The 24,742-nt window shown below is 41.1% G+C and overlaps 1 protein-coding gene across 22 annotated transcripts in view; it reads right to left on the bottom strand.

The window, feature by feature from the left end:
• Positions 1 to 24,742, bottom strand: part of BRSK2 (BR serine/threonine kinase 2) — a 621,430-nt gene that overhangs the window by 35,342 nt on the left and 561,346 nt on the right. For 12 of the 22 annotated variants that reach the window (XM_060261782.1, XM_060261788.1, XM_060261787.1 and 9 more), the window contains 4 exons: positions 23,291 to 23,351; positions 19,072 to 19,684; positions 14,711 to 14,759; positions 13,075 to 13,110 (listed from right to left, as the gene is read on the bottom strand). In XM_060261782.1, coding sequence (XP_060117765.1) covers positions 13,075 to 13,110; positions 14,711 to 14,759; positions 19,072 to 19,684; positions 23,291 to 23,351 — 759 coding nt within the window. The remainder of the gene's footprint in view (positions 1 to 13,074; positions 13,111 to 14,710; positions 14,760 to 19,071; positions 19,685 to 23,290; positions 23,352 to 24,742) is intronic. The other 10 variants (XM_060261793.1, XM_060261791.1, XM_060261790.1 and 7 more) reach the window with 3 other exon arrangements.

Raw genomic sequence — 24,742 nt, forward strand, 5'->3', positions numbered from 1 at the left:
TGTGCAATCAACACAGGAAATCTAAATAGTCACAAAAATCTTTTAAATACATAGAAATCTTCTGAACAAACAAATAAATAAATCATCTTATCCGACTAACCAGGAGCTATGTCATGTTATGATACAATTTGTTGTGTCAAAAGAATCATATCCACTAAGAGACAGAAAGATATTATTCTAAAGGTTCATGTGGCTTGATTATTCATAGTATGCATTAGGAACAGAAGGCCATGTACTGCTAAATTTAATCTAGAGGAATAAAGATCCAGGTGGGTAACTGTGTTGGTTTGAAGTAGTAGAACAAACGTTGAGTTCAGTGCCACTCATACCTTGAATAAACCTTAAGACCAACAAAAGTTTATTCAAGGTATGAGCTTTTGTGTGCAAACACACTTCTTCAGATACAATGCAATAAAAACAGAAATAACAGTCATATAGAGCAGGCATGTCCAACTTCGAACAGGTCGTGATCTATTTTTTCTGGACAAAAGTGCTGGTGATCTACCACCATGAAAATTAAGTTTCAAATTAGTTTTAAATTAGATTTTAACCCACCAAAATTTGGTTCCACTGCCCTCCCCCCCCCACCATTTACAATGCACCTTCTGTCATTCACTGGTGAGCAAAATAAGCAAAAACAAAACAGAGAGACAAAGATCCAGAAAAAACTGCGAACAGTTTTTCTTAAATTTTTAGTATTATAACTTTCTTTAACTGTCTTAATAACTTTCTTTAACTTTTATTGAGTAATTTGTTGTAAATGTAGCTCACGTATTGATCCAGGCTGATCTTGCGCAATGTTTAAAACTTTGCTCTTGCTAATTAGTGAGACGTCTGAGCCTGCATTTCATCCACCAGCTTTTTGAAGTTGGGTGAATATTGCGTGAGGGCCAGTCTCAAAGAATCCTGGAGATGTTCATCTGTCATGTTGGAACGCTGTGTACTCTTTATCATTTTCAGATGGGGAAACGCAGATTCACACAAATAAGTTGAACTGAAATAGGAATGTACAGCTTCATTGCATCTTCTCAAGTTGGGAAATTTGTCTCTAGGCACTAACTTCCAAAACGATTAATGCTCAGCACGGGTCTTGAAAAAAATGTCATTTTTAAGGGTTACTATTTCGTTTTCAAGTGATGCCTTATTCAATGAATAATTTTTACTGATAGCAGCTGCAGGTTCCTTAATGTCCATATCTGCTTTGAATGGGTATGACAAGTACTCCACAACTTTTTCAATTCTTTGGAAGTCACAGAATCTTTTTTTGAATTCCTAGATCACAGAGCAGATTTCTGTCACACACTTCTCGTTCTGAAAAACAAAATTTGGATATTGTCCCAGATGGTCCTGCGTATTAGGAAAATGACCAAAAGTGTTGTTTGCAAGGTCAGTCATCATTAGCTCAAATTTGCTCTTGTAGGATGAAACTGTACTCATCATCTCACCAATGCATTTGTTTTTACCTTGTAGTTCAATGTTCATATCACTTAGTTCGCCTGTAATGTCAACAAGAAATGCCAGATCACATAACCACTCCTCATCTTCCAACTCTGCTTTGTCATCTCCCCTCTCCTTCAAAAACCTTTTTATTTCATTAAGCAAATCACAACATCTGCAGAGATTTGTGCCTACTTAGCCACCTTACATCTGTGTGCAAAATGATTTCTGCTTCCCCTTCATCAAGAGTAAGATTGAAAAGTCGTCTTTGAAATGATCTTCCACGAACTGAATTTACAATTTTGAAAGTGATGTCCATGACAGTCTTTGTATTTAGTCTCTTGCTTGCCAAAACTTGCTGGTGAATGATGCAGCGGTAAGAAAGGAAATCTGGAAAGTTGTCTTGCTGTCTACAGAGGCCTATGAAACTGTTAACCTTACCTGTCATTGTTCTTGCTCCATTAGTAGTGATGGCAACAAGTTTATGCAATGGAAGATTACACTTTGTCACAAAAGAAGGAAAGAGCTGAATATTTCCTGACTGGTAGTTCTCCCTTTTAAAGAAATCATTCCAAGTAGTTCTTTAACACTGAAGTCTTCAAAAACCATCTGGATAAAGACTAGTAACTGGGCTATGTCTCTTATGTCTGTAGATTCATCCAGTTGGAGTGAGAAAGCAACACAAACTGAAACATCCTCCAACAATTGTTCAGTTGTGTCTCCACACATCTTTTCTATTCGCCGCACGACGGTGTTTCTTGACAATTGTTCATCTTGAACAGCAGCTATGATCTCTTTCTTATTCTTAAATCCTTCAAAAAGATTGTCTGCTGCTTCAAGAGAACAATCTTTTACAAATTCTCCTTCATTGAAAGGTTTGCATTTTTTTGCAATTAGGTTGCTGACCTTGAGGGATACCATGGTTGCATTGACCGAATGTGACCTTGGCTCCGCCATCAACTGTTACTGTGCAGCCAATTTAGATTTAAGTTCTTTGAGCTTCAGTTTACGAATTTCACTTTTGCTCTTCTTTGGAACACTCATCTTCATTATACTGTGGTGGCCTGGGTGCTAAGTTAACACTGCCTGAATATGGTCCAAAACTGTCATTGTCCCAAAGTATTAAAGATCAACAGGAACTGAAGACCTCTGGATGATGCCAAAACCACACATGCAGTTCTAAAAGTAAAAATAAGAATTCATCATACTGGCACCAATAATCAAATACCACCACACCAAACAATCATCAAAACCCCCCAAACACCTGTCCAGCAAACCATGAGACGAAGTGGGGCTGGTGATCTACCTCTGACCCTTCCGCGATCTACCTGTTGGACATACCTGATATAGAGGATAAGCAGTCGATTAGCGAACAGAAAAACGAAGGTGTTTTTAACAATTAAAAGAATAATGAGTTTAGTATATATGGTTATCAACTGTTTGGGTTCACCGGGGGGGGGGGGGACATACCAATGGTTATAAATATGTCAGAATTGGAAATTGATGTATCCTTAATTGTGGTGAGAGCCTGTCATAGGTTCCATCCGCTGGATACATTTATAACCCTTGGTATGTCCCCCTCCTCCATTATACTTTTTATCTGTGAAAAACACCTTCATTATTCTGTATGCTAATTGACTGCCCACCCTCTATTGGTATGACTATTGTTTCTATTTTCATTCCATTGTATCTGAAGAAGCGTTTGTGCACACAAAAGCTCATACCGTGAATAAAACTTTATTGGTCTTAAAGGTGCCACTGAACTCAAACTTTGTTCTAGAGGAATAAAAGCACAAATGGCCATACCTGTGAAACAGTTTTACAAGGTAAAGCAAGGAATTGAATATTGACAGGTCACTGACACTTACATGCACATACAGCTCATGTGCATTCTGCTTGACTGCACGTTCTCCACAAAGGAACAAGATATCCTGCCTGGCATCCTCAGAACCTTAATGTGCACAGTGTTCATGGACAGTACTGCAGACAGCTCGTTGCTGTTGTATTTTTTGTTGATGGAGGAGATGGGTCGCATCAAGTTTCCCTCCTCACTGCAACCCCCTGGTGGTCCCCATGACTTTTTATCTGTAAGGGACTCATGGCAATGACCTTCCAGGACACATTGTGGAGGGAAAAGGCAGGGAAGATCGACTTTCATTTGCAGAATGTTGATAGAATCCAATTTCTGGTTTTGAGGCTATTAAGTAACAGTTACATTATGCATTTACCAGACAAAGGGATCATTCTGAGTTAAAAAGGCAAGCTGGCAGTGCAAAAAGAAAGCTTCTACCTCTTGTCAGCTTGCCGGATTAGTGAAAGCAAAGAAAACAGTCACAGTTTGCTAAATATCTCTCTGTTCCTCAGTTAAAGTGGTTTGGGAAAGCACAACTCTCTAAAATAGTCATAATCAGCTATAACTTTCTACAAGTCAAAGATTAGTATGAGGAACAGTAAAGAGAAAGGGCCAGTCATTTAAGGGGGCTGTTAAGAAGCCTGGAGTACAGAATGAAGGAAGGATATTGCATATTGATTTGTTCATGTGTTTCTCAAACATACCACATCGACTCCATAGGCCTCAGAGCAATGTAGGCATTTACTCTGTTAAAGGCCTTGATTAGATATTCATATCTGATTATTCATCTAACCTGCACAATACGGTTGCCAATCTCCAGTTGGGGCTAGGGGATTCCTGCTTTGGAGCCCCTCCCCCTGCTTCAGGGCTATCAGAAAGCAGTGTGCGTGTGTGGGGGGGAGAAGGAACAGCTGCTGGGCAATCCATTATACCCAAGTTTCAAATTATACGCAAGTTGGACCAGGGGGGTCCAGTGTTATGAGTCCCAAAAGAAAGTGCCCTTATCCATTATTTTCAATGGAGGGAAGGCATTTAAAAGGAGCATGGTCCCTTTAAATGTGGTGACCAGAACTCCCTTTGGAGTTCAATTGTGCTTGTCACAACCTTGCTTCTGGCTCCACCCCCAAAGTCTCCTGGCTCCACCCCCAAAAATCCTCAGATACTTCCTGAGTTGGACCTGGCAACCCTACTTTAGGTTTACAGACGTATTAGAGCTACAATATATTACATTTTTCACATGCAAACATACAAAAGACTTAGTATTTCCTACACTGAAGGTAAATGGATTATAAGGCTAGTGTATGTACCGTTGCCAACCCTGGGGTGGGGAATTCTTAGAGGTTTGGAAGTAGGGCCTGGGGATGGCAGGGTCTGGGGAGCGGAGGGACCTTAGCAAGATATAATGCAATAGTGTTGTTTGAAAATGAGTTTTTGTCTCCCTTTTGTCCTCACAAAAACCCTGTGAAATCCCTCCCCTGCTCATCTGCTGCACTCCCACCTACTTTGCACCAGTTCCCATGATGCATCACGCAACATGATGATGTTTGGAGATTAGTTCTCTTCTCCATTTTGTCCTCATCAAAACCCTGTGAAGTAGGTTAGTTTGAGAGCAAATTGCAAGGCAGAGTGGGGATTTAACCCCTGCCTCCCAGGTCCTAATTCAACACACTAACTACGCTACACGGGATCTTCGACTATATTCCTGAAGGGGCAAGGGGTAATTCTTCCTGTGAGTTTCTGCAGTAAACCTTTCTAATTTTTATTCATAAATACGTAGATATGCATAAAATATTTTTTTAATATATCTGGATGATAGGGTATTTTGTTGAGGCATTCTGAGCTGTCTCTTTTATTGGAGGGTTTGCGAAACAGGAACACTGTTTTTTAATCATTTGAATTCCTTTTCTATTGTCAATTAGCCTGTTTTATTAGATTTTATATTTATTGCTTATTTCTAGTTAGCTGCTTTGAGCACAGGGAAAACAGGATACAAATACCTCAAACAAATAAATAAAATATATATTTTTGAACATAGGAAGTTTATCTCCTATAATTTTAACATAAAGGTGAGGCAGGGTTTCCCATACAGCAGGATGTGAATTTATTTAAAATATTTTTATCCCACCTTTCCACTCAATTAGGGCCCTCAAAGCAGTGAACACTTAAAAAATACATTTAAAATCAACTTAAAAATTCATATATATAAAACAGTGATTTAAAGTGGGGTTGCCAGCTTCCAGTTGGAAAAACCAAAAAGCCCTACACAGAGTCTATTGGCTTTTTGGGTTTTCCTCTACACTGTGCTGCTAACTGGTTGCTTAGCTTCCAGTTGGTGGCTGGAGATCTCCTGGGATTACAACTGATCTCCAGGCAACAGAGATCCATTCATCTGGAGAAAAAGGTTGCTTTATACCCCACTGAAGTCCCTCCCCTCCCCAAACCCTGCCCTCTCCAGGCTCCACCCCCAAATCCCCAGGGGTGTTTTCGCATTGACCTTAATCAGCAGCGACGCCCCTCTTCACCGTGCAGGATCGGTGCGGATTTCGCACTAATTGCCGCGGAGCACCCGGAAGAGCCGGAAAGTCCCGCGGCTTTTGCGACGCAAATGGAAACTGGTTTTTGGCGGTTTCCGTTTGCGCCGCAAAAGCCGCAGGACTTTCCGGCTCTTCCGGGTGCTCCGCAGCAATTAGTGCGAAATCCGCGCCGATCCTGCGCGGTGAAGAGGGGCATCGCTGATTAAGGTCAGTGCGAAAACGCCCTAGGTATTTCCCAACCCAGAGCTGGCAATCCTAATTAAAACATAAACAGGAAGAAGGGTCAGTAAGGGAATACCACATTTTAAAAAGCCTTCTCCTGCAGGTGGAAGACAATGATAGAGGGTGATAGATGTATTTCCCTGGGAAGGAATTCTATCATTTTGGTGCCAAAATCAGGGCTTTTTTTGAGCAGGAATGCACAGGAATAGAGTTCCAGCTGGCTTGACCAAGGCTCCAGCTCAAAAAAAGTCTCAGGTAGAGGGAAGGCACTAGGCAACCATGCTCTCCCAGACCACACACTCTGTTCTCTTTGCTACCTCCGCCTCCACATGGAATGAGAGACATGGAGCCATCCACAAGTGCCATTTCCTGGAGAAGCTGGGCCTGCTGCTGCCCACTCTGCTGCACGTGTCTCTCTCTCTCGCTGGTTGTGTTGGGGGGTGGGGACAAAGTCTCTCACTGGGCTGTGTGAGAACACACATCCATCAGCTGAACACAGTGCAGCTGATGGCACTGTACTGTTCTGTGTCAATATGAGTAAAGTAACCTACTGAATGGGTGACACCACTTCCGGTGACATCGGGGGTGGGGGTGGCCTAATATGCAAATGAGCTCCTGCTGGGCTTTCCCCACAAAATTTAGCCCTGGCTAAAACCAATATTTGAACCCTTTAAGGGAGACCATAGGGTTCTGCAAATAAAACACTACATCTGCTTGTGTGTGTGTGTGTGGGGGGGGAGATGCCTGTTTACTGTATCAGTTATTTCAGATAAGAATGGTTTTAAATGAAATAGTACCATTTCCTTTTGTAAAATGCTGCCAATCAAGCAAACTGTAACACTATATTTGAATACCACCCTTGCTTCTCCAACCAGATTTTTAAAACTACGAGATTAGCTTGAAGTTCATTTCCTTAAAGGCTGGATTCCCCCCACCCCAATGTCTTTACCTCCGATTAAGAATGGGCATGAATTGAAGTACAAATTGTGATTCATGCCTAAAATAGCTGATTTGTGGTTTGTTCTGAATCGGTTTGGGTACTCACACTATGCACCACTTGCAAAACCAAGTGGCTTGTTTTTTGGGCAGTTAGTCTGTGCCATTATTGGCAGGGGATCCTCCTCACATGTCATGAATGTGCCTGGTGTGATGACGTCACCAGGAAGTGACACTATCATGCCCCAGCAAATGTGCCTGGAGTGATAGTGTCACTTCTGTGCTGGGCATGTTTGTGGTGCACCAGTACTTTCTAGGCCTCCCAAACCAAATGAATCAGCAAACCACAATTCATTCAGAACATTTTTTTAAAAGCCAACAAAATGAACTGAACCACCAAACTGGGCATACCAATTACCTACAAAATGAAACGAACCACCATTTTCACATTTCATGCCCATCCCTACCTCTGATCCATTAAAGTCATCCTGGGTTCAGGTTAAATGTTTCTTATAAGTGTTGTTTTTAAATGGAAGATTTTGCTGAACACACTAAAAGCAGGAGATTTCTTTGTTTTATATCTACCTTTTGCAAAAAGCATGAAAAGGTGGAGATCCAGCTGGTAAAATTGCTTCTGGTATATGATCACCAGGAATAAAGGATGAAAAGCCTGCTTAGGTTATCTGCTGATACCCTGAAGCTTGTAACCATTTGCAATAAAGAGTTATTATGATGAGACACAAGACATTACAGACTCGTTCTAGTTCTCCTGATGTAACTGCATTGTTTCTGCAGGGCAAGCAGGTATAGAAAGTAGTACTGACATTTTATAGCGAAAAAAGTCAGCAAATCTGACTGAACTGACTTACTGAATAGACTTATTGGTTTAACAATAGGGGTTAGAGAGAAGGAGATGGATATTCCCACTGAGTACACAGCTGTTCTGCTAATGATTTTGTTGATCTGCTCCATAGAGCATGTTGTCAGAGATCATCTGGCCCCATATCTTACAGATTCAGTGCTTACTTGGCTCTGGTGAAAATGAATACAGGGGAATTTACTGAAACTGAAGGCTGAAAGTTATGCTATTGAGTTCCCTTGGGGCCTGAGACACTGTGGGGACAGCAGAACTGTTTCCGCCTTTACTCAGATTGGAAGGCTCTGTCCTGGACTTATCACTGCTTTTCAGATTCTACACTGTAGTGCCCACAAGGAATCACTGGCTTTTCCAGTCAACATATCTTTAGTCAGCAGATCTTGGGAAACACCTTTCTCTTCTTGAGAACCTGAAGAACTCAGGCCAGGCAAAGTAGACAGTGCAGAGCTGCTAGATGGGTCCATGATCTGACTTGATATGGTAGCTTCACATGTTCACATTTAAACTCAGCAAGCCAGTCTGAGTTCTTATGGGACTGGCTGCAATAGCTTTTGGCTATTGAAACCAAGTTCGAAACTCTAGTTTAACGTTTTAAGCACTACATGACTTAAGCACATTTTTAAAATAAACAATCTCTTCCCTAGGGTTAATCCACTGGCAGGGATGGGGGGTGGTGGTGGTGGTGGTGGATAGAGTTGCCAGGTTGAGGTTGGGAAACTCCTGGAGATTTGGAAATGGAGCCTATACATTTTCTCCAAAGAACTGATCTCTATAGTTTGGAGATGAGCTGTAATTCTGGAGGGTACTCAGGTCCCATATGGAGGTTGGCATCTCTACTCAAAAGTGTCCTGGACATCACTGGGAATTTCTTTTCATTGTATCTGGTTAAACTTTTGGAGGGTGAGTGTGGGGGGTAAAGATAGTTTCTTTCAGTGCCTTCCACATGGAGTATTTGCTCTACCTTCCCTCCCCAACTACAGTGAGTTTCACCCCTCTTCCACCCAATACCATGCTCATTACATGCAGGATATGTATGGCTCATAAGCTTCTTCCCTTTGCACTGTAGCAAAGAGAAATATGCTCTTGCTTCAGCCCAAAGGGAACATTGCAGGGTGGCTGCAGGCAAGCATCCATCTAGATACCCAATCTACGGAGAGGGTGGAGCCAAGTTTCATTTCCCTCACCCTTTCCCAGCCTTTTAATGGATCCCCCTCCATACACTGCTGAGCAATGATGCTGCTGTTTAGCTGTGTATGGGAAAAGTGGTGCTTCCCTTCTAAACCTCATTAAAATGTTTAAAGTGGCAATTGTTGTTTTCCTTCAAAGCACCACAATTCCAGGGAGCCTTTTAATAGCCTTTTTTTCTTCCACTACAACCCAGTGGTGGTGGCACAGCCTTTCAGCTGTGAAGGGGGAAAGGGGCCGTGATTCTGGTTGCCTTGGTGCTTCTGCACTGATATGGTAGACTGCAAGGTGGAAAGGCAAAGGAAGAGATGGGAAGAGCTGCAAGAACCACAGGCTGTGCAAAGGGTTGCCAGGTGTGACTCAGGAAATATCTAGGGACTTTGGGGGTAGAGCCAGGAGTAAGGTTGTGAGTCTTGTGACAAGCATGACTGACCTCAAAAGGAGTTCTGGCCATCACATTTAAAGGAACCACGCTCCTTTAAATACCTTCCCTCTATTGGAAATAATGAAGGACAGGGCACCTTCTTTTGGGGCTCATAGAATTCAACCCAATCTATCTGAAACTTGAGGGCATTTTTTTTTAGGAGGGGCACCAAAAGCTATGCTAAGAATTTGGTGCCTCCACCTCAGAAAACAGCCTCCGCAGAGCCCCAAATACTCACAGGTCAATTCTCTATTATAACCTATGGGAACTGGTCTCCATGGATTGTATACTAATGGAATGCTCAGCAGACACTTCCTTCCTCCCCTTTCTGATAGCCCTGAAGTGGGGGGAGGGCCTCCAAACCAGGGGATTCCCTGCCTCCAAATGGGGATTGGCAGCCCTAGCATTGCCACCCGCCTCCACCCATTTACTGATGTCTCCTCTAGGGGTGTGTTTATTCCTAGATTTCATTCTATTTATGGCAGTCTCAGCATATTTATTTTATTCCTAGATTTCTTCTATTTATGGCAGTCTCAGCATATATGTGAAAAAATGGTTAATATCAGGGCTTTTTTTTGTAGCAGGAACTCCTTTGCATATTAGGCCACATGCCCCTGATGTAGCCAATCCTCCAAGAGCTTACAGTAGGTTCTGGAATAAGAGCCCTGTAAGCTCTTGGAGGATTGGCTACATCAGGGGTGTGTGGCCTAATAGGCAAAGAAGTTCCTGCTACAAAAACCCCGTTTAAGAGATTTGTCCTACATGGAAGAAAAATAAAACAAGAAATCAAAGGAGAATTAGAACTAAACACAGGACAGAACAACCTTACAAGATATCCGCCCTGAGCCTGCCTCGGTGGGGAGGGCGAGATATAAATAAAACTTATTATTATTATCCCCCAAAGGGTAAGAGGTGAATATACATGGCCTTGAAAAATACAGCAGCTGGCCTCCTCTTATGAACAGTGCTTCAAGATATAGGTGGTAAACAACATATATACTTGACAGACTACAAAATCCTATATAATTCTATGTAAAAAGATAAACATTCCTTTTAATGTTAAGCCATATCATGGAATGAAACAGATTGATGTCACTGCTGGCTAAACACATTTTTGGAAAAGATTACATAAATTCAATTTCTGTTAGCAGTTCTAGCCTCTATAATGGGTTTCTAAGCCCCTATGGGCTAGCTTCTAAGTTAAGGAGTCTAGTGCACATTTACACACTGCCCAACTTTATCAATTCAACAGGAATCACATGATTTAGGACTATGTTGAATTGAGGCCTCACCTCGCTGTAAATCAGCATAGCTCCATCTTCTGGCACATATTGTGCAAAAAAAAGTTTTTTAATGTCAGATTTTTGGAAGATTATAGCAAATATAAATGTAATAATAATAAAATTAGATAACCCCATGAATCTGTGACACTTTTACTGGTTTTACAGGCAGCTATCTCAGTTATCCCCCCCTTTGCGGCTGTACATCTGTATACCTTTAAGCCAGGGTTTCCCATACTTTTCCCCTCTGTGGCCTGGTTCCTTTCCTGTGGTCTGGGCGGAGGATGCTCAGGGAGCAATACAGAGACTGTGTGCCAGCCAGGAGCTTTCTCCGCCCTCTCTGATGTTTCTGAACATCAGAGAGAGACGGGGGAGGGCTTCTGGCTAGTGTGCAGTCTCAGTATCACTCCCAAGGGATACAGACACTGCACACTGGCCAGGAGATTCCCTGCCCTCTCTGATGTTTCTGAACATCAGAGAAGAATGGGGGAGGGCTTCTGGCCAGCGTGCAGTCTCAGTATCGATCCCTGATCAACCTCCAGGCCGAGGATGATCAGGGAGTGATACAGACACTGAGCACCAGCCAGGAGCTTTCCCTGCCCTCTTTGATGTTTCTGAACATCAGAGAGGGACGAGGGAGGGCTTCTGGCCAATGCGCAGTGGAGGGCAGGGGTTGGAGTGTGGCATGGCATGCAGTGCCGAAGATAAACAGAGAGGGGAGGGGGCAGGGGCTGTCGGGCCACCCCTGGCGACCCTGGTATTGAGGCTTCCATGGCCTGGTACAAGGTCACAACCCTGCAAATGGGAAATGCTGCTTTAGGCTGTTTAAACAATACTGAATTCAGAGGGAGCTAAACATCTTAAATGGCATAGGATCGCAGCCTAAGTTGCTTTGCAGTAGTGTTTTGAAGGAAATGTCCATTCCAATATTATTAGAATGGGGAATATAATGTATGAGAGTCACTGTAAAACAGTAGATATTAGTATTACCAAAATGCATTTGGAGTTTTTGAAAAGTAAGGAGAAATGTATTCAGTTTTCTGATCCTTGGATTTCACAGCATTGCAACATGATAGGTGGTACTTGCCCTGACAAACCTAAAGCATAAAATACACATATCTGGCATGCTGAAGTTGATGATTAAAGGTTTGGAACACTTTCTCTATGAAGAAAAGTTAAAACGCTTGGGGCTCTTTAGCTTGGAGAAATGTCGACTGCGGGGTGACATGATAGAGGTTTACAAGATTATGCATGGGATGGAGAAAGTAGAGAAAGAAGTACTTTTCTCCCTTTCTCACAATACAAGAACTCGTGGGCATTCAATGAAATTGCTGAGCAGTCAGGTTAAAATGGATAGAAGGAAGTACTTCTTCACCCAAAGGGTGATTAACATGTGGAATTCACTGCCACAGGAGGTGGTGGCGGCTACAAGCATAGCCAACTTCAAGAGGGGGTTAGATAAAAATATGGAGCAGAGGTCCATCAGTGGCTATTAGCCACAGTGTGTGTGTGTATATATATTTTGGCCACTGTGTGACACAGAGTGTTGAACTGGATGGGCCATTGGCCTGATCCAACATGGCTTCTCTTATGTTCTTATGATGAAAGGATTTTTTTTACAGTTTTTTCAGTTAAATATTTCCATTATAGCCTTATTTGAAGTCTTTCTGACTAGTATGCAAGTATTTGGAACAATGTTTGCACTAGCAAGTGATGACCTAATCCAATATGAGCCATGTTTTGAAAAGATGTATAGATGTCACTACTAGTTGTGCCAGAATATGCATATACAACTGAATGCCCATTCCATCAAAAGCAGAGGATGGCACCGACACCCACAGTATCATCCTAAGGAAAGACCTCCTTCAAAGCCCATTGACTTCAGTGGATTTAGAATGGGTTTACTCAGGTTAGGATTATAATTTCTGTAGTCTCTGAACATTTTGATACACATCACACTCACACTTGCAGTTCCTGATCCAGCTAGCGGTGTGTGCAGAATCCTGTTTAGGTGGACTGGAGAATAAATGCTTCAGATATAAATAACATCAGTGTGATATCCCAGAACATGTTAAAATGATGATACAGGGAGTGGTAAACTGAGACTGCAAGAAGATGTTGTATAAAAATGTTAAGCATGAAAGAGTTTTGATGTCTATTCAGGATACATGTATTTGTAGGGTGAATGGTTTATATAGTAAATACATAGTACATTTTAAAAGCAGATGGAGCCATACTGGTTTACACCAGAAGAGGATATGGGCCTACCACTTTAATTTCTATTAAATTATCTAGGCTTTTCCCACAAGTAAAATGATACACATTACCTAGACATGTCAAGGTATATTATCCAGTCATCAGAACTGTTAAATGAATTAGAGTCATTAAAAGATGCAGCAGAGAAAGGACACACATTTATGTAACATTTGAATCACCGGGCCAGCAAACCTTCTTCTTCAGTCAAGGCATCTTATTTCTGAAGTCCCCCCCCCCCTTTTTTTTTTTACAAAACTCCAAAGTGGTCACAGAGCATAAAGGCCTTGATGGTTGAAATAAAAATTCAGTTCATTATTTTTTACAACTTTTATTATGTTTTACTGCAGGGTGCCATCCAATTGAACTCATTAATTCAGCAATTATATTGGAAAGGGGAAAAGGGCCCTAGGCCTTGACTCGCATCCAAACTGCCTACTAAAGCTGCCTTTACCTCCACAAAGTGCTTCTTAAAGGGAGAGTAACAAGCAGGAAAAGGCAGTGGATTCACAGAGGATCTCACATATAAACAGAAAAGAAAGAAGTGAAGGAAAAGAGAGCAATGAAGGTTTTTTTAAAATAAAAGAAACTTAAAATGCCACTTCTTTGCTTTCAATGCTGCCCTACACAATGAAAAGTTAAAGGTGACATACTGCAAATATTTTTTATCCTTTCACCTGAAGCTCTCTACTAGTGCAACCCCAAGCAGAGTTACACCCTTCTAAGTGCATTGCCTTCAACTCTGCTTACAATGGGATTGTAAGGCTCTACCCATTTTTCAGTCACTTCTATCACCCTTTGTAGCTAGTATATCAGTGACAGAATACCCAGGATTTTTTTAAACAATGCAAAGCACTAGGATTTGGAAAGTTTCTAGGATTGAACTAGTTTCTCACCTTAGTTCCCCTCTTCCTCCAGAGTCATCATGATTATTTCATTTTTGCCTCTTATCAAGTGGCAAATGATCTTAGTGGTCAATGAAGACTATTGGGGTGGGGGGCACTGGATGTATCAAAACAAACTGTAAACAAGTAGGCATATGCAGTTTTTCAAGTACATTGGATGTTATGTTATGATGAAAATAACTTTACTAAATAGCTTCTGTACTTTCTTACGTTATTGCCTTTGCTATAGCAAATAGAAACCCTTTCTGCACTTCTGCAGTAACTTTTGACTCAACATCAAATTAACAACATGGACATCATGGGGTGAGTTACATATCACTAGGCAATTTCCTGATAAAGAGTCCCAAGAACCTAGGCTTACTGTCTATTTAACTCAACTCCCAGAAAAGGAGGTCTGTTAAGTATGAACTGAGCTTTAGTACCATGTCTTGAGCATTTTTCCTTCATCAAATATAGAGATACATCCAAGATTCAGAATGCAACATTATTTTCAATAAAGTACAAAGGATGGAACATACTGAACTGAGACATTTTTACATTGGGCTGGCTTAAATGGGTAAGTTTTATTTCTAGGCACAAAGTCTAATTCATCTGACATCAGAAATAATTTTTTCACATTTTCTGACGACGGTGTACATTTGCTGTTTCTGCTACATGTTTGTAGCATATAATGTGGTCTAGGATGTATGGCCTAATATATTAAGAACAGAGGGCATGCAGCATTTTGTCCCATACTAATTGTATTGCCAGAGACACAAGAATTCAATTGGTGGTGATATAGCTAATATGATACTGAATTACTTACTCTGGGGAAGATTCTGGAGTTAAATTCGACATCTCTTCTGGTGTAGGTACTGTACATATGCAGATACAGAGGAGGGAATAAAGTAAGGGAAATATTAAATTAAATAAAACCTTATTTTGCTGTTTCCAAGTCAATAATGTTATGATGAGTTCTAAGTATGCTAAAATGCATGTCAAACTCCACAGCCTTTTCTTAATCAATTAATCACTGTTCCCAGTGTGTTCAAATGCATCTAACCTGTCTATTTATATATAGATAATTGGGCTATTCGGCTGTCTTAGATATTAGATTTATCATTCTTCTTTTTAATTGCTTTCAACAATCTTTGTCTATATTTTTGAAGAAGATGATGATATTGGATTTATATCCCACTCTATACTCTGAATCTCATTGTCTCAGAGCAGTCACAATCTCCTTTACCTCTCCCTTCCCACAACAGATACCCTGTCAGGTAGGTGGGGCTGAGAGAGCTCTTAAAGCAGCTGCCCTTTCAAGGACAACTCCTATGAGAGCTATGGCTGACCCAAGGCCATTCCAGCAACTGCAAGTGGAGGAGTGGAGAATCAAACCTAGTTCTCCCAGATACCACTATACCAAACTGGCTCTTACTTATACACCAAACTGGACCTTACTCATTCACTGTTGGTATCAAGGAGGTTCTACAACAGAAAAAAAAGCTAAAATCTGGTACCATTTAGTCCAGAAGTTCCCAGCTTTTTGAGCCTGCAGGTACCCTGGGGATTCTGAGACAGAGTGGTGGGCACAACCACAAAATGGCTGCCACAGGAGGCAGAGCCAACCATAAAATGTCAGGGAGTAAGGCCACGCATACCTCTATAGTAAATCTTCAACTTTTCATGCCAAAGCTTGGTTTACTAGGATGCCTTTTTAAATTAACATATTGTTTAAAAATATTTTCTTGTATAGATAAAGCTTCCCTTCAGTCACACAGTGAAGATCCTTGTGCTGTGGTGGCAACTGCTACCAAAGCAACTGTTTAAAAATCTGCAGCCAATCAGATCTACAGTGCCAAATCAGAAGCCCTGCTGGCCAAAAGTTCCACCTGGCCCCACCCACTTACTAAAATACTTGGTGGGCATGGTGCATGCCATGGTGCCCATGGGCATCACGTTGCAGACCCCTGACCTTTTCTATGACACCTTAGTTACTTGAAATGTCTGAAAAGGGGATATTTTGCCTCTCTTCCTTCAAATTCAGGACACAAAACCTACCTTATAAGACTAACCAAGGTCCAAATATGGTGGAATGCTGAGCTGTGATAATGCCTGCTTAATTTAAACTTGCCTTATATTAGAAATGGTAGAAATTTCTATTGACAGCCAGGGATATTTATAATGTATGCTTGCAAAATGCAAGCTGTACTGACATGTTCACACATAAAACAATAATAGTTCCTTGTTTAAAACTGTTGCCTCAAGTTGGAAACAGACAGTGAATCCTTCAGTTCTCTTCTGTTAGGGAGCTCAGCTGGCACATCTGTTCAGTGCAGACAGTTCCTTGCATAGAGCCCAATGGATTCATTCCATCTGCATCTTTTATCACTTGCCATGATTGGTGATGTACAAAAGGGGGCCAAAGTGATGTGTGCAATATTTGAATCTTAATTCATTTTATTTTGCCATATTAATTAAAAAGTAATACTCTGCTTTCTCTTCAGATTGCAATTAAAAAGTAAGGAGACGTTGTAGAAAAGGACTCAATATTTAAGTGACACTGGCTGTCACATGACAGCTCTGTATGTTTGTCAAAGATGAAACTTTTCAGTTAATGTCCTTCATGATGAACATGCAAAGACTTTGATCATGCACATGGATACTGCATACTGGCAGTCCCCCAGTGACAAAGACTACCTATCTTAACTGAATTGAGACAGATGCCCATTGGACCACATCACACATGCTGAATAAGGAAAAACTCTGCTGCTAAAAAGGCCATTCACAAGGGATAATTATGATAAATTTGGAAACATTTTGCATCATATAATGGAACGTGCCAGTTCTCTGATTCTTCTTAACCATACACTGATATTTGTGGCTCCTTTCTGTTTTTGTTTGTTTGTTAGTTTTGTTTTGACTGCTTATATTCATTTTCTGAAGTCTGAATCCTAAAGGGCTTGAATTAGGTGCCTCCAACTTGGGGCTACCATCATTCCTGTACATTCCACCACTTAGTGCCCAGAAACAGAGAACAAAACATCATACTTTTATTGAATGCCAAAGCTGTGACCTGCTATCTCCAGCACAGTAGCCACACTAGTGATTGTTGCAGCCTGCATTTTGGACCTTACAACTTGAATGAGTATTGTTTGGTTACAGAGCTGATGTAAAACTGAACTGAGACAGTGTGGACTGCAGATAGGCACAGGTGTGTGGAAACAGCTTTGGAAGACAAGCTGTGTCACCATGACAGTTCAGCCAAAAGTCTCTTCCATAATTCTATAATTTCCCAACCTCTAATGGTCGTTTTCATGCACCCTTGTCACAGTCCTCTTCTCTCCCAGCAAAAACACATTGGTGGTCTACATCCTGATGACATCTGGAAATACCATGCATGTAATTTTTAAGCCCTATGCCTATTAAGAAAAGTTATCCTAAGAAATAATTAGATGCAATCCAATTTTCCTAAACATTCTCCTGTCTTTCCAAAACCCATGTCTCAAAAAAACGTGACAGAATCAATTATTTGTTTAACAGACATATGTTTAGTGCTGATTTCATGCAGAGGTTTCCCTCCATGCAGTTCTAGTTATTCACCTTTTGCTTTAACTCTAGTTATGCACCTTTTCTTTTGCTTTGTTTCCACATGACATCATTTTCCATTCCTACATAAATTGTGAACAGCCCATTTTTTTCCTGCTAAAAACTCTACTTAAAAAAAAGCTAAAGTAAAAACAAAACCACCCAAATCTTTCCCAGCATATTGTCGTTGGGATGATCTTTGTCATGTGTCCTGAAGGCAAAGCATGCCTTGTGTCTGAATGAAAGGAAATGCTTCTTATGTTCCTTTCCTCTGCATGTTCACAGTGAACTGTCTTGACACCAACAAAATTGAATGTTTTTAGGGGGGGGGGGTTGAGGGGGGGATCAGGGCAAGTTGTTGCATTAGGACAATACAAGTGGCAAATGTTTTTCTCTTTCTCAGTCTGCATTTGAAAAGCTCCTGAAGTGCTCTTTCCACTTTCCCCAAGCAACAGGAGACCAATTAGTCAATTCAATGTAGATGACTGCAATGGGACATCCAGGATCTTCCAGCAATTAGCATTACCAAATTATTCAAGTATATATGCAAATGTGTGGTTTAAATCTAGTATTGCACTATTCTTGAGCAGTGCTACATGTGCATCAAACAATAAAAAGAGATGTGCAGAGAATCATGATGTTGGTATGACAACAGTGGGGTGGAGGGAGGGATTGTAATCTGCATCTGGTGTGAAAGGAGGTGAAACTAAGAGAGGTGAAACTATTGATTCCCGTGCACCGTATGGAATGGTTATTTCAAGTGCAAATTATGACCAACACCCTGGGGATACCCCCCCCCCAAACACCTTGTTATGGAATCAGCCCAGGACAATAAATATACTGAAGATGGATGTTTTTGTACTAATGTTATACAATGCGCCATCTCATATTTACAGAAGATTAGGTTTGAGGGAGGGAATAGCTTATGCAAGTATTATACACAGAGGGTGGCTCAGGACAAAAAACAAACAAGGGACTCTGATGGGCAGAACTGAAGAACAAGTACCAAAGTTACTACTCTATACCACATTTTCAATCTTAAAAGGAAAACTACCCAATTTTGCACTACCTTTAATCCTAGTTAGCCCTGTTCCCAAACTGACATTTTACACTAAAATCATAGAATCATAAGAGTTATAGAGTTGGTTTCTCTGATTCTCTAATTCTAGTGTGGAATGTCAGTTTGGGGACAGGGCTAAACCAGGATTAAAGGTCTAGTGTGAAATTGGTCAGATACTTTTGGCCTATATTATTCTTCAGGTAGCATACTGGGAGCTAAAAATGTATGACTGAAGTCATATTTCTTTATGAAGGCTTAACTACACAATTTTGAATTACAAAAGCCTAATGCATTTTACTTGCTGTGCACAATTAAGGTTGATAGAGCTAGGGAAAATATCTGGGAATTGGGCATATATACAGAGATTGCTACACATAGTTAAGATGGCATGAACAGCAAGGTCAGAAAGACCAAGTACAGAGCAACACAACCAAGTGGGAGCTTGTGAATTTTCAAACACCCTTACTATCTATGTCTGCCATTTGTCTGCATATATTGCTACCTATCCAGGCTAAATTTCTATGTTCTGAGAACAAACATACCTTGCAATTTCCTGCGATGGAAGCGAGGAGATCCCAAGAAGCTGTTTTTGATCGAGTTGAGTCGTGTTCTCCAGGGCATTCCTCCAATGCTGGGACTGGATGGTGGTGTAGGGTTGGGTGTGCCTGCTGGGCTCTCCTTTGGCGTATGGACAGGTGTCCCCTTGGGGGTAGGGAGGGGACTGCCCCTTGGAGAGGGGTGAGGGGTGACCTGTATGATGGGGATAGATTTGGTGCTTGGGTCAGTACTAGAAGGGAGCAATCTAACAGGAGACATAGGGTTAGTCTGCACCGTAGGAACGGCCAGCTGTGGGCTCAACCCAGGAGCAGGTGGGCGGCTCTGAGCGTTCTGGGCTGGGGCATTTTGGGAAGGAGGGACAATAGCATTACTAGAAGGGAGTGGATTGGATTTAGTAGATTGTAATGGTTTTTCAGCCAATTTGCTCTTGGATGGCAAAGTCTGTGTTTTTGGATTAGGCTGAAGTGCTGGCTTTGGTTGGAGAACATGTCCCGGCCTGGAAACGTTCCTACAAGCATCAGAGTCCAAGGACACTTGGGGTCGGGGGGAGAAAGGGAGGTCAGGGGTCTGAGGGGGGATGAAAAATTTTCTGATAGGCTACAAGATACACATACAGAGAGTGTTCATGCACATCAAGAACAGCAAAACACACACACACATACACACACACAAAGTGGGTGAATGGAGAAATAAAGCCCATTTGAGTTGCAATTGTGCGCCACGTCACAAGGAGATATGAATTATAGAGGTGAGGTTGAAGGAGGTGGGGTTAGGGGTTTGCAAAGAAAAAAACACAAACAAAAAACAAAAAAACATGCAGTTAGCTGGGAACGCAGCATAATCAACAACAGCAGCAGTGGTTGTAGTGAGAACAACAGTTTTGTCACAAGCTTCATCGTATTAACCAACCATATGTCAGCAAAAAACAAAAACCACAGAGCAAAAAGTAACATGAAGGAAAACAAAATTAAAATAAAAGGGTAGGCGAGGGCAGGGGGGAAGCTGTGTGTGAGAGAAAAAACGCCATACCCCTGACCTGTTCTCACAGAGATAGAAGAAGAAGGCTAAAGGGAAGCGAGGAAGTGGAAGGAAGCACCATTCAAGCCACAGTGAAAGCCAACATGTAAGCATGTAGGCTGAGCTTGCCCTCTCCCAGCTCAAAATGTCCACCACAATCAAACACAGCAGGGAAAGGTTGATCAAAATAACATGTGTGCATCAAGTGATGGCAGAGGCACACAGCTTAGTTCATACATCAGATCTCATTTTGCTCCACCAAAGTGTCACAGGCTTCAGCAGCATGTAGTGCATGTTTATGCATGGGACAGAAGATGTACGGGGAGGGGGGGCTCTAACTCTTCATCCCCCTTCTTTCCCTGGTCTTCTATCCAAGGGGCTCCATTTTCTGTTGCTGGCACAGAGTGTAAAATCTTAGGAGATCATGGACCAATGGGGCTTGGGATTTTATAGTGAAGTCCAAAGGATCACCAAAGCAAGTCTGGTATATGCTGAGACAGAAAACAATTTTCCCCCACCTCATCCTGATACCAGTCTGTTGTCCCAAAAAAACCACAGATGATTGTCCCCCAAAATAAAATCAATAAATCAGTGCTTGGGGTTTTTTTTGTAGTAATGCCACAATCTCATGACTGAATCCAGTGATTATGCAGTGAAGTGTCAAGTTTGAAAAGGTAATCAACCATTCATAATTTGCATACTGGAAAAAAAGTGGATTATAATCTTCTTTTTAAAACAAAACCCCTCAAAGTAACAGATTAGTTACAAGAGCATTCAAAGAAATATACTGTAGCAGAAATCAAACATATTAAATGAACAAAATACTTGTGTGACACACACACACATACAACATTATAGATTAGAAAAACACTGTAATAAAATTGTGGTGATCGTTCTCTATCTAACAGTCCAAGTCCATTAGAAGAATAACAAATATGTTTGCAATATATATGTTGCCCTGCAATTTATTTTTGCACTAAATTGATAGAAAAGTGGGAATTACATAAAACTATACAAAATTTCATTTTATTATTTTATATAATAGTAAAATAAATATTAAGACAGAGGCAAAATCAAATCCTGATATAGTAGCTTTTCAGCACTGTTGAAGAGAATCACAAGCAGAAAGAACTCACAGTAGAATGGTAAAAAGACTTACTTTTGGCATCTCTAATTAGTTACTTTACCTAATTAAATATTTACAAAGTACAATCTGTTTCTGTTTAAATCAGTGGGCTTTTTGCTATTTTCTTCAATAGAATGAGAATGCAACCCTTTAAAAAAAATTATTACAGTTTTCTTTCAATCACTTTTTTGAAACCATGGTCATTGGAGAGTTTTTCTGCTCCAGGGTCTCTGTTTACTTTAGCAGATGGAATACTATTGCTCCTAAATAAGCATTGCAAGTTAGTATTACTATGCATCTTGAAGACACTGCAAATGCTGCCTGCAGTACTCAATCTTGCACACCTCAACTAAAACCAAAGAGATGGCTCTTGGAATCCAAATATACACAGCTGAGGGAGGTTTTCAGGATCACAACTGCATGGAAAATTAATTATGAAACCACCCAGAATTCAGAGACTTTTTGGCTGAGAACAGACATGCATTCTGGGGCGGCTTGGAGGCGTTCCAAATCGAGATGGCTCAAAAAGAGCTGTCCCAATGCTTCCACATGCTCACCTGTTGGCTGCCCGCATCCCGTCTGTGCGGCGGCTGGATGCTGCCACACAGGAAGGTGTCCCAGAAGCCGGATTCTGTTTGTTTTCCTTGGGGGGCAAGCGCTAATGCGCACAAGTGCTCCAGCGCTCTGAATGGTTTAATTTTAAAAAAATTCCTGGGAACAGCTTGGGGCAGCTTGGCAGTTCCACACCGCCAAGTCGCCTCGCTTGCGCCCTTCCCCGTCTAGATGGTGGGGAGGCGACTGACGGTCGGCTCAAAGATTTGCTACCGCTTTGGAAGTGATAGCTTTTTGAGCCGGTCTCAGGTGCCTGGAGGATGGGGGTGAGGACAGGAGGAGGATGGCTGGCAGACATTGCAGTCTGTACAGATTTTTTGGGTTAACTTCAGAGGCGTCTCTGAGTTGGCCCAAAGTGCTGGTCTGTAATCAGCCATACTGTTACTTGGTTGCTATTTTTGTTTTTTTATTTAATGATGTTTTGGGTTGTTTTATCATCAGTTTTACAGCAGCTATTTGATTAATTTTTGATTACTGATTGATTTTTCTTTATATTGTTTGCCTTGAGCAGTTTTGAAGACAGGTGGTTACAAAATATTATTCCTTTTCTTATTGTATAAGAAAAGGAATAATTGTATAAAACACTTTCAGATAGAAGATGTTCCAAAGCACTGTTTGATACTAAATGGTGTAGAAGTATCATTTGGGGCAGGGGATAAGTTGCAATATCACATTGATGCTCCACAGCTCTTGCACTTCTGCAGAATGCTGGAGTCAGAAAGGTGGTTAACCCACGACTAATTAGACAGGAAAGACCCAGATGCAAGAGTTCAAAATGGCTTTAAAGGGAGGGTCTGGTGTTTTTGCAGGGCTTCATTTAAACAAACTACTACATTTTAAGATTGGAGAGGGACAAGCTTTGCTTTGTTCAATGATTTACTAAAACTGAATTAAAGCCCCGTTAATTTGCTTGTCAATAAGTGATTGAGTGGAAATCCTGTCTTCCCATCCTGATACCCCCTTCTCACTGAGACTGTAAAATTCCTTACTTTCTGCATAACTCTTTCTGTACCCCTCAGATCCAAATGATTACAGTTTCTACACTGGAGAATCATAGTTCCAACTCTGCATGATTCCTGCACTAACTCGAAGTCATTGGCTTTTTTTAAGCAATGTTAAGCTGTGCTTTTCAGTCCAAAACTACTTCTAGCTTTTACGGTTCTATGTCTCACCATGGGTTTTCAGTATGCAGCAGATGTTCCTCTCATTACAGAATAAACTCTCCAACAGGATTTTTATACACTACTGTTATGTTAAGCCACAATGATTCTTTAGGTGATAGCAATGCTACTAGCACACAGAGGCCCACAGGAAGACCCTACACCACCTCTCACAATTTTAATTTCTGCTGACAAAACAAACACCTCTCGATCCATGGAAAGAAATATTAGCATGTCACTGAGCTCATCAGACCATTATAATGAACACTCCCAAATAATCCCACTTACCCTTGGACTGCTGAGGGGACTGGTCGACAGGCCAGATGAAGCTCCACTGATTGACCGAGACCTGAGAGAACACAACAGGAAGACAATGCCCTGAGAAACTCTTGTCCATGAACTATCATACAACACCAGCCACCACAACATTTAATCTATATGAATTTGCTGTTCATATTTCAACTGGGAAACCTCATTTACAGCGAGCATATGTTTTTTAGAAAGCATATGTGGGAGGGAACACAATGAAAGACATTGGATTTATATCCTGCCCTCCACTTCGAATTTCAGAGTCTCAGAGCAGTTCACAATCTCCTTTATCTTCCTCCCCCACAACAGACACCCTGTGAGGTGGGTGGGGCTGAGAGGGCTCTCACAGTAGCTGCCCTTTCAAGGACAACCCTTTCAATGGAACATCCCATCTCTCTCTGCACATATCTTAAGATCCCATCTCTTTCTGCACAAAATATCTCATTTATATAATTTGCCTGCCGAGCAAATTTATTAGGAATTTTTGATCTCTTACTTGTTAACGCAGCAAAATGTACATTTTGCAAGACTGATCACTGCAGTTGTTTGTAGTTTGGCTGGCCAGCTAAGTTCCCATATGAATTATCTATCCTGCTGCTTATAGAAAAGATCCTGATTTTTTTATGCTGGGGGTGGGGTTAAATCTTTTCTTAGCGCTTCACCACCCCAGTCCATCAAAATCACTGAGCAGGGATCAGTGGCTCAGAAGTAGCATGGAGGTTCCATGATGCATGCCATGATGGCATAATTATATATAAGAAAAAGAACTTATTTATCAGTCTCAGGCCCAAATCATACAAAGTGTTTTCACATGCTGTGCTTGTAATGCACAAGCAAAAATCTATGCTGATACTCTAAAGTGTACATCTAATTTTTTCTGCCTAATTCTATTGAAAAATATAGAGTAAGAAAAGCTCAAAAGTACATTTTTTAAAAAAATCTACAATCTGTCTGGAGTCTCAGTAGGAAGGATGGGCTATAAATAAAGTAAATAAATAAACCTGGAAAATGCCAAGAACATTCCAGAGCATGGCTAGCAACCCTTTGAGTTTTGGCTTGAACTCCCATACCCCTACATTTAGGGACAGTACTGGGTAATTCTTTTGGAACAGGAGGAACACTATCTGGGAAAAGCTGCCATCTTTGAAAGGAAGAGACAACAATGAAGACAGGCCCATTTAACAAATAATAGAGAAGATATCCCTTAATCTTAAAAGTCTTATAGTACTTTAGAGATGTAACAAATTTATTGTGACATAAGCTTTTGTAAACTAGACATCATTCTACTCTGTGGAAGTTAATGCCACAATAAACTTGATAGTGCACTCTTGAGCATGTGTACTGAGAAGTAAATCCCACTTAGTTCAATGGGACTTACACCTTAGTAAATGTGCTTAGGATTTCAGCTTTAGTCTTTATGGTGCCACAAGA

This window comes from Heteronotia binoei, chromosome 21, assembly GCF_032191835.1.
Source record: "Heteronotia binoei isolate CCM8104 ecotype False Entrance Well chromosome 21, APGP_CSIRO_Hbin_v1, whole genome shotgun sequence".
NCBI lineage: Eukaryota > Metazoa > Chordata > Lepidosauria > Squamata > Gekkonidae > Heteronotia > Heteronotia binoei.